Consider the following 11,072-nt stretch of genomic DNA (forward strand, 5'->3'; position numbering starts at 1 on the left):
CGGAACAGAATGCTCTCCGATAACGAGCGTCCGCCAGAATGGATGAACCTGATCGACATGTAACGACGCCCTGTCTTGCGTAATTACGCGGTGAATGGTGCATGCACAAGGTAATCCATGAGTCACTGATATAGCACATCCGTACCGAATAGCCACTTCATCGCCCAACTCCCTCATCCTGGTATACTCGCTCAGAATCAACCCCAAACAGTGGTGTGACACACGACCGTGGAGAATCTTAAATATGAAATGGCCATACAACATGCCATGTCGTCGTCTGGAGTCCTCGAGATAGTTCTTGATGCCGTTCCTCTGAGTATCAATAGCCTTGTTTATTCTCTCGAACAGTGTATCCAGAGCAGCCGTGGAAGAATCAATCCAGTCCTTCAAAGCTCTATGAGCGCTCTCGACTCTGCATGTCGTAGTATTCCCAAAATGAAGAACTTGGTTCGTCCAATATTTGACAAACTTTTCCCTCTGAGGTACCCACTGGTGCATCACATAGTCTACGATTGGCGGGCACCACTTGTACGCATCCTTGAAGTTTTCCAAGGCTCGATCGTACTCTGCCTCTGTGGTAGCTTGCATGATCTTCCGCCACTTACCATTTACCAATGTCTCTGCTGTTACTAAATTCTTGTTGAAAAGATTGTAGACTTTGACTTTCACGCAGTTGTTGATGTGCCATGTGCACAGTAAATGGCTCGACTCCGGAAACAGCTCCGCTATAGGGGCAAAAAGACCTCCCTCACAATCACTTACGATGGCCGATGGCTGTACATTTGGGCTGATGTAGTTTCTCAACTTTTCCAACACCCAACGGTAACTCGCAGCCGTCTCATCCTTCATGACTGCATAACCAATCAGAAAGTTCTGGTTCGTTGGAGCCATCCCAACCATCTCAACCAGTGGGAACTTGTACTTGTTTGTCTTGTACGTTGAATCGATCAAAATCACAGATGGCCAAGACGAAATCATATCAGCACAATCAGGATGGACAAGGAACAAATGAGTTACCTCCGATGTGTCTTCGTCAGATTCAAACCAGTAAAGGTAACCACGTGCTTGTGCCTGGTGCAGAAGCTGTTGTATAGGGTTCCTTCCCTCTGACCGTTCAAACCTCAATTTCTGTCTGACGTTGTAGATGTGTCTTCGGTTTGGCTGGTCTTCGGGGAATTTCTCTAACACAGACGCTAATATTTTAGCGGGCTTCACTTGAGCATCACTCATTTCTTTTACAACTAGTTTCGCAGCTGGACTTAGGCCGCTTAACTGCCGATGCCCCACTTTGTATGCTATCAGCTCATGGTTGTGATATCCCCATTTGCCGTAACCCTTCACTTCCCAACCGTCACGCCTTTGATGTTGTCGAACCTTAACTCGGAACTGACACCCACAACCTTTCCGCTTTGAGTCAAACCGAATCGCTTTACTGAAATCTCGTTCTTCTCTTTTGCGATAACGGTCGCATCTCAAAATGCGATCCATTCTACCATCCCGTTGAGATTTATGAGTTGCTGCTACTAAACAAAAGCCTGATCTAATTGCAACCTGTTTTGCCCAATCAATCGCTTGTGAAGCATCTTCGAACAGGCCATCATGTACAAAAATCCCACTGTAATCATTTCCGTCTCCACCATAATCCTGTAACAATAACATATAACGTATAAATATAATTACATTAAGATTAAATTAATACACTTAACACAAAATTATCACAAACGCAATTTCTAAATTTTAAATTTCTAAATATCATTTTTATATTTAACGCATAATACATTTAAAAAACAAAATAATAACACACATTTCATTTCAAATTTATCAAACATAAATAAACAAACAAATTAAAAAATAAAAAAAAAATAAAAAAGAAAAACAAACAAAAATAAAAACAAACAAACAAATAAAAAATAAAACAAAAACAAAACCAAAAAAAACAAAAAAAAAAAAGGGGGATTAAATTAAAAAATAAAAATATATATATATATATATATATATATATATATATATTCCCCTAGTGGCGCCTGGCCAGGACGCCGGAGCCACGGCCAGGGCGCCTGGTCAGGACGCCGGAGCCACGGCCGGGGCGCCTGGTCAGGACGCCGCCGCCATGGTGGCGGCGTCCTGGCCAGGCGCCCTGGCCGTGGCTCCGGCGTCCTGGCCACGCGCCACTACCATGGTCGAGGCTTCTCCACCAGGCGCCGTTACCACGGTGGCGGCGTCCTGGCTAGGCGCCACAATCACGGCATGGCCTTTTGGCTAGGCGCCAGCCACCATTTCGTCCTTACGATGCGTTACGAACCTCGTTTTCCGATGACGACGGCGATTCTCCGGTGATCCTCGGCGATCCGGTGCTGCTCCACATTTTTTTAGTGCGAAAAATTTATCTTCGGTTAAAATTATAAAAAGGGCAAATTTGTCAAAAAATTATAAAATGTGGGCTTTATGTAGAGATTTGCGGGCGACGAATAACAAGTCCCTAATTTAGACTCCATCTTTCTATCTTGTAATTGCTCTTTTTCCTTGGTAGAATAGGGTGGGTTTGAAAAATAATCGGGGCATGGTCTGAGATTTGGATCGGTTGATGGTTAATAATCGAGTCAGGGAAAAGAGTGAGCCACTTTTTGTTTGCGTATTTGTCAAGTCTTTCAAGAACCAAATCCTCTCCCTCCCTTCCATTGGACCATGTATATCTAGGTCCTTGGAAAGTAAGATCATGAAAATTATTTAAGTCCTTCCAATCATTAAAAATATTGACTCCTCTAATAAGGGAGGAGTGTTGACCCGTTTTATCAAGGTGGGAATCCACTTGATTAAAATCCCCTACAATCACAATTGGCAAATCAAGAGAAGGACTAGTCCAATGATTAAGGCAATCCCAAACTCCTCCTCTAAGCGAAGTTCAAGGCTCACCGTACACCAAAATCAATCTCCAATTTCCATTAACGACATCATTGACGTTTACAACAAGGAAATTGACACAAGAGAAAACAACATCAAAAAGAGACTTATTTTTCCAACCTAACCAAAGACCTCCACTTAAACCCCTAGCATCGAAACCTTTAAAATAATTAAAACCTAGCTTCTTAAGTGATTAAAAACTAAGACCGAGCTACATTTCGTTTCCGCAATAAAAATAAAATCCGGTCCAAAAGACCCAACAAGTCGCTTTAGATTTGGAATTATCGGGGTTGTTGGGCCTTTAATACCCCGACAATTCCACAAAAGAACAATCACTGAGTTAAAGGCGGTTGAATTGGGTCAACCACCGCAAGCCCATCACCTGCATAAGTAATAGTAATAATTAGTATACACTAGACCCTAGTGTAGGTACCATAACCTACACCCCCTACAAAACGCAGCGTTTTGCGTTTTTCCCCTACCCCCACAAACTACAGTAACTACCCCCACTAACCACAGTAAAAAAAAAAACTATCCATATCAAATTATTCTCTCTCTAAAAACCATCTTCTTCATTTTTGTAGAATTTCTCTCTCATCAACACCGTCGAATCGGAACGAAATTCTCTTCAAATTATTGCAAAATTGCTTCAAAACACTTCATAATTACTTCAAATGTCTGATATTCGAGATGAAATTAAACAATTGCAGCAGCATTTTGATAAAGAGTAAGTAATTTTGTTCATTTGATTACGATTTTAGTACAATTTTTGTATGAAGCATAATTTTGGTTCTTTTCCTTGTGATTGTAGAGTGATTTTGCAAAAAAACGCTTTAGAGAAGAACATGGAAGATAAAACTGGAAAATCAGAGCAAAATGTTACCAAAGAGTAAGTAATTTTGTTCATATTCTTGCGATGACAATTATAGTGCGATTTTATGTGTGAAACCTAATTTTTGTTCAATTTTTTGCAATTGTAGTATGATTTTGGAGAAAAATACTTCACAGACGAGTAATTTGTTGAAAATTTCTGAAGAAATGTATGAACCCTAACTTTTGTAAAACCTAATTTTTGTTAAAATTTTTTGCGATTGTAGTAATTGTTCTAAGATTTTACTGAAAATAACTAAAACATTAACAATTTATTAAATAAAACAGAGACGATGATGATGATGTACCTCTTCAGTCAAGAGTAGACAAATTGAAAAAAAAACCGCCAAAATGATCCAATTGTAGATCCGGAACTTTTAAAAGATATTGACAAGTCAATTGGTACGGATTTAACAATGTCTCCACTACCAAGGTAATTAGTCATTTACAGAATATATTATGTTCATGTCTAATATGCTAGTTGTATTTGATAAAATTGGTTTTATCTTTGTTTAATATGTTATTTGTATATGATCATATTTGATACTCATAATGTTCATTTATAGATATAGTTATGATCATATATTTATATTTGTTCATATGAGTATTTATTGAGATTTAAAAACAAAAGTACATTTCATTGAAACATCATTGTATATGATCATATTTGATACTCATAATGTTCATTTATAGATATAATTATGATCATATATGTATATTTGTTCATTTGAGTAGTCATTGAGATTTAAATAACAAATATACATTTCATTAAATCATCATGCACATATATAAATATGATAATAATCATTTCAGTGATATGCATTCAAACTAATGTCATGTAATTAATTTATAATGTAGTGATGTGCCATTTAGAGTGATACACTTGCTTCAATTTAGAGATGGGAAATCTGAACCATTAACTCTAAAGAAGGTTATACAACAAAATGAATATGGTAATAGTTATGAAAGATACACTTTAAACAAGTAAGTTTATATGTATAAAATAATTGTTTTTACATTCAATTATTGTACATTGTATATATATACCAAACTTATTAGGTAATTCTTAAAATTTTAGTGAAAAAAAAAAGGTTCGAGTGAAATTTGTTATGTCAAAATCAAGACCACCAGAGACAAATCAAACAATAAGGTATAAAAGCTTTATACAAAATAACTAATTATCTTCTTCATTGTATAAATTAGTTCATACTTTAATATCATATTATATAAAATAATTCTGTTTTTTTTAAGTGAACAAAGTGAGAACATTCCTGCTACTAATGCAACAACTAAGAGTGTGTCTGCTACACATAACACAACTGACAAAGAGAGCAGGGATGAAAGGTATACTAATGATCAATTTTATATAAACAAATGTTCATTTTTATAACAGTATATTTTATGTACAATTTATGTGCATTTTTTATTTAAAGTATTTCTTAATATTGATTTCAGCAAGCAAGAAGAAGTTCAACCAAAAGTGCAAAGCAATCCAGTAAAGAATAGTCTTGGCCAAAAGTAAGAAAACTTAAATGTTCAATTTAGATAGACTATATGTTCATTTGAAAATCAGTACAAAAAAGTTTGCTCATGGCCAATAGTAATATAAGTTATATGTTCATTTTTTTATTTACTAATCAAAATTGTAAATTCAAACATATTTTTAATGAAATATCAGAAAACCCAAAGATGATTCAAGAATAACAACATTAAAGGACAAGATGCAAGAAATACATTTAGACATAGAGAGAAACCCAAAGTATGTTTAAATTTAAATAATTGAATTAATTTAATCAATTAATGAATATATTTCAAAGTTAATATCATACATTTACAGAAAGTACAAAGAATCGACAATCAGAATTATGAGAAATCTCAAAAGAATGGAAAAGGCAAGCAAGGAAATCAGGAAAGGTAAATGATCATATTTATTGAATATTTTTGTTTAATAGTCATAAATATCAATTTTAACAATACTATTACTTTTGAAGGTGAAGCAAAAAAGAAAGAAAAAGGGCCAATAGAAGAGAAAACTGTGGAAAAAGGTAAAAATTTTAAAATGTACATTTTTATTACAAAAAATGTTCATATTGGAAAAGCATAATATTAAATATTCAATAAGATTAAAAAAATTAAATTTTAACTAAATAAATTTTAATAGAAGTACAAGAAGGAAAAAAAGGGACTGAAAAAGAGAAAAGCCCTAAAGACAAAACTGTGGAAGATGTCTTTCCAAAGACAACAAATGTAGAAGGTAAAAATTTATAAATGTACATTTTTATTACATAAAATGTTCATATTGGATCTACATAATATTGAATGTTCAATAAGATTAAAAAAATATATAAATATTAACTAATTAAATTTTCATAGAAGGACAAGAGGGAAAAAAAGAGCCTGAAAAGGAGAAAATCCCTAAAGAGAAAACAGTGGAAGATGAGTCTACAAAGACAACAGATCCGAAAGGTAAATAGTGGAAAATGTACATATTCATTACCTGAAATGTTCATTTATATTGTATATAGTAAACTTTTGTCATCCAATTTAATAATGTTTATTTAATCTTTTATATTTGATCATTTCATATGCAGCACAAATTGCACCTGATTTTGTTCAAATTGAGGATGAAACTTATCTTCTAGATCAAGATGATGATAAAGTTTCCACAAAACTTAGTGAGGAGACAGCTCCATCATCACAAAAAAGTGATCAGTCAACCAAAATGAAAACAAGATACAAAATGGTTGCAAGGAAAAACAAAAACAAAAGCCTTGTTGTTGTGCCAAGTGGTAGAATTACAAGGAGCCAAGGTAATCATAATACTTTTCTGTTACACAATAAATATTACACTTTCAAATATACTAACATAAATTTTTTTAAAAACAATAGATGTTCTGTTAGATGAATCTAAAAAGGGAAGCCTGAAGAAGGATGTTGAGCCTGCTAAAGAAACCGCAAAAATAGGACAGAAGAGAAGAATGTCTACAAGGAATTTTCCTATTCAAAAGGAAGCTGATGCACCACCTCCAGCACCTACTCCAATAAAAAAAATGGCAGGTGCTCCTGCTGAATATCCTCCAGACCAAGGCAAAAAGGGTAAATGTTCAATCTTAATGTATAGAATGATCATTTATGATGGTATATCATTAATGTTCAATTTCAATATATAGGTGGGAAAAAGAAAACTCTAGAAGTGAAGAAAACTTCTAAGGTTGCTGGCAAAAGAAAAGCAGGTATATAATGATATATTATAAATGTTCAATTTCTATATATAGAATGATCATTTGAGAAAACAATTTTGTTCATTTTATCATTTGCTTACTGTACATTTTCAATACTTAAACAAAATTATATATTTAATTTTCAGATGTCAGTCCTGCCAAGAGAAATGCTGGAAAGAGAAAAAAAATACAAGAAGTACCATCAGATGAACCCTCTCAAGATCCTGACAGTGATGATGATAGTGAAGAGTCAGTTTATAGAGCAGAAGAAGAGCCTGTCAGTGAGGATGATTATGAGGTGGAGGAAGAGGAGGAAGAGGAAGAAGTAAAGCCAAGGAAGAAACAGGCAAAGAAAGGGAATTCAGTGAAGGCAAAGGTTGAAAAGGAGGAGCAAAAGATGGTACTGTATGATGAAGGAAAGATTGAAGGTAGGAGAAAAAAGAAAATGAAAACTGAAATGGTTCAAGCAATAGAAACTGATGAAGTTGAGGAAATTCAGGAAGATGAATTTGAGGAAGAGAAATCTTCAAAGAGAGGAGGACATGTGAAGTTCATTGCATGGATAAAAAAGATGACACCTACCCAAAGACAACAAATTATTGATATAGGGTTAGGATCACTTCTTGACATTAGTTTACCTCAACTTGATCAAAAGTTCTGTAACTGGTTATTGGGAAGTTTTGAAGAAAATAGCCAGTATTTTGAACTACCAAAGAATGAAAAAATAGAAATTGAGGTAGAGGATGTTAGGGTAGTTTATGGCTTGCCTACAGGAGAAATTCCAATTGTTGAGCCAAAGTCTGATAAAATTAGTGAGGAGTATGCAGAATTTCTGAAGAAATGGAGAAAATCATGGTCAGGAAAAACTCCATCAGTGAGTCAGGTATGATCAGTTTTAAATGTTCATTTTAAATACATTAAATGATCAAAAGTATAAATGTTTTGTTCATTTTGTTTGCAGATTGTGAATGGATACATAAATGATAAATTCACCAACAACAGACCACCAAGTGAACATTTCATTACTAACTTTTTAGCAGTGGCTGTGAACTGCTTGATGAAATGTGTATCAAACAATCAATGCCATTTCAAATTTCTTTATTCTATGATGGACAAAGAAAACATAAAAAATTTGAACTGGTGTCAGTTTGTATATGACTCACTTATCAAATGTCATGTTGATTGGAGAAAGCAGCAAGGCAAGGGGTTCTACAAAGGCCCTCTTCAATTTCTGATGGTATATTCTTAGATACAAGATGTTCATTTAAATTTAAATAAATGCACTTTTTTTTTATTGTTTATGTTCTGTTCCATGTTTTCTTTTTTCTTGTAGTTGTTCTATTTTGATAGAGTTCAGAGGTTAGACAAAAGGCCTCCAAGAACAATTCCTATCATATCTGCATGGAATAGAGACATGGTTCTTGAGAGGTTGAAGATTGAATTAGAATTGGGATTTGGGAGAGGGAAAATTCTACCAAGGATTGCTGCAGAAGTTGAAGAAAGTCCTAAGGTTATAAAATGATCACTTTTGTTAACATAAATGTTCATTTGTATAATCTGAAATGTTCAACTGCATAATTTTTAATATTCATTCATATAGGTTTTTTATGGATGATTTTGTTTCCCTGGTAAAAACAACTTGTTCAAACCTGTCAAAGCTTTCTTCAAAATTGGTGAAGGCAAAGGATATCTTCCCTGGAAATGACTTGGTGAAAAAAGTTGATGAAGTTTTAGGAAAGGTGGTAGCTAGGGAACCATCAATTCTAAGCCAAGATGAAGAATTCTTTGGCAGTGAGGATTTCCTAAATGCACTTGCACAAGCTGAGAAGAATCTGATGCAAGGGTCTGAAAAGCAAACAACTGAGAAGCAAATGACTGGGAAGAAATTAACCAAAAAGGGAAAGGAAAAAGAACAAGAATATGACATCAGAAAAGCTTTCAGCTTGGGGTTGACTCCACCTTCTCCAGCCATTGGTAAATTCTAACTAAAAGAGACTATATATCCTAATTTTTATATGAAAAATTCTAAATTTGTGGTCTAAATTGTCCTAAACAGAAACAGGGCCCACCTTTTCAACACTTGGTGATATAATTGAACAACCAATAATTTCAACAAATGGTAATATGTTCATATATTTAATAATAATGTACATAAACTTAAGTAGAAATGTTCATTTCTAATTATTATGTGTAAATACTATTAACTTAGTGTATCTCCAAAATGATGATTTATAATACAGCTGGAGAAAAGGATGTGGGTAAAACTTCAGCAGCTTCAGAACAAAGAATTGAAGAATTTTCTAGAACTGGTATAATGTTCAATTAAAAAGTGTAAAATGTTCATTTACAAACAAGAAATATTCATTATTAATTGTATTATTTTGTTAGACGCAGCAACTGGTTCAAAACTTGATGCTGACACTAGGTCAGATAATGAAGGATTGCCTAGAACAGGTATAATGTTCAATTATAAATACTCAAATGTTCATTTACAAAGAAATTATATTATATCTAATTAAATTTTTTCTTAGATGCAGGATCTGGTTCAGTGGTTGATGCTGACCCTAGGTCAGATGGTGGTGAAAAAAGTGATGATCCAAAAAACACAGTTGGAGGTGGAAAACAAAACAAGGAAGATGTTTTTGAAAAAACAAAAAATGATGAAAAAGTGGAGGGGTAAAATCCTGAAGACATGTCTTACTATTAGGGTTATGTAATGGTGTAGGATAAAATATCTAGATGGAACAATTTAACTTATGTTACTATCGTGTTGTAACTTGAAACTGGTGTTTCTCAAACTATTGTATGTGTGAACATTATTTTGTTGAATATGTAATATGAATGTGTGGTTTATGTTAAATCAATAGGTTTATGTTAAATCAATATCTTTCATTTTATGAATTGAAAATGATTCAGGGTGTTACATAAGAAGCTTTTATTTTATTAATATGTACTGACATTGTTTCACTTTTCAGTGAAAACAAGAAGATTGTTGCTTCATCCTCAAAAGTCACAAAAAGGTACATTATTTATATTAAGTAAATGTTCAAAAATAATAATGAACATTTTCATATACCTAAATGTACATTTGTGTTATGTAATATGACCAGGAATGATGATAAGAAAAAGTCAATTGCAGAAAAGAAGAAAAAACTGAAAAGGAAAAGGTTGAAAGGTATAATTTCAAATTTATTTATATACACTCAAATGTTCATTTATGTTCCTCATAATTTTCTTAATTTAACAATATTTTATATTGAACAACAAGACCAAAACGCGAAAAGAAAACACTTCCTCCTGCTTTCCGATCTCCTTACTTGGTCAAGTACAAGGATCTGTTTAAAGATGAGAAAGCCATGAACCAAATTGCAGTAGACTTTGCTCTTGGTGGAAAAGATGAAAGGTAATTACTTACACTAATTAAACTTAAGGTTTAATATCTTTTATAAAATATGTTCACATTCATATTATTAAATGTTCATAATGCAGTGCACTCTTATACTATGATGGCTTGAATCTCATCAATAGAAATGAAATGAAAACTCTTGGAGATGATGTTGAAGTGACAAATTGTGTCATAGATGGAATGGGCAAGGTTTCTTAATCATAAAAAGCGAGAAACAAGATTTATTTCTCAACAGTGCTTCATGTTAGTCTTTCTTCTTTTTTTATATTATTGATTCTATTTTCCTATGATAAATAATTGCTAAAAATTCATTTAACTTCTATATGTTTGTTTGTATTTCAACAGCACATTATGTGCACAAATAAAGTTTGTCAAGAAGGATCATCAATGAAGACAAGAATTAATGCCTTCATAGAAAGAATTGACAATGAACTGAAGTTGAATAAAATTGACAGCATTGTTGGATATAAACAGGTATTAATTCTTGTTTAATACAAATGTTCAATTACCTTCAATATATTGTCCAATAACATTATATAATTTGTTCAGGTCTTCTTCCCAGTATCAACTTCTCAACATTTTTTTCTGTTGTGCGTCAATCATATAGAAGACAAAATTCATATAATTGACAATAGAAAACTACCAAAAAGGTATCAGTCCAAGCAAAATATGAA

General features: G+C 33.3%; 1 protein-coding gene across 1 annotated transcript; it reads left to right on the plus strand.

Moving 5' to 3' along the window:
• The first annotated feature begins 3,674 nt into the window (after nucleotides 1–3,674).
• On the plus strand, nucleotides 3,675–8,592 carry LOC110722193 (neurofilament heavy polypeptide-like). The gene is made up of 15 exons (XM_021901460.1): nucleotides 3,675–3,790; nucleotides 3,882–4,204; nucleotides 5,023–5,115; nucleotides 5,227–5,289; nucleotides 5,450–5,530; nucleotides 5,609–5,685; nucleotides 5,763–5,816; nucleotides 5,933–6,025; nucleotides 6,145–6,237; nucleotides 6,363–6,581; nucleotides 6,661–6,867; nucleotides 6,942–7,004; nucleotides 7,139–7,875; nucleotides 7,954–8,229; nucleotides 8,326–8,592. The coding sequence occupies exons 2-15, from the start codon at nucleotides 4,188–4,190 to the stop codon at nucleotides 8,512–8,514; spliced, it is 2,262 nt and encodes a 753-aa protein (XP_021757152.1). The 5' UTR covers nucleotides 3,675–3,790; nucleotides 3,882–4,187; the 3' UTR covers nucleotides 8,515–8,592.
• Nucleotides 8,593–11,072: the final 2,480 nt, after the last annotated feature.

This window comes from Chenopodium quinoa, unplaced genomic scaffold, assembly GCF_001683475.1.
Source record: "Chenopodium quinoa cultivar QQ74 unplaced genomic scaffold, ASM168347v1, whole genome shotgun sequence".
NCBI classification, from domain to species: domain Eukaryota; kingdom Viridiplantae; phylum Streptophyta; class Magnoliopsida; order Caryophyllales; family Amaranthaceae; genus Chenopodium; species Chenopodium quinoa.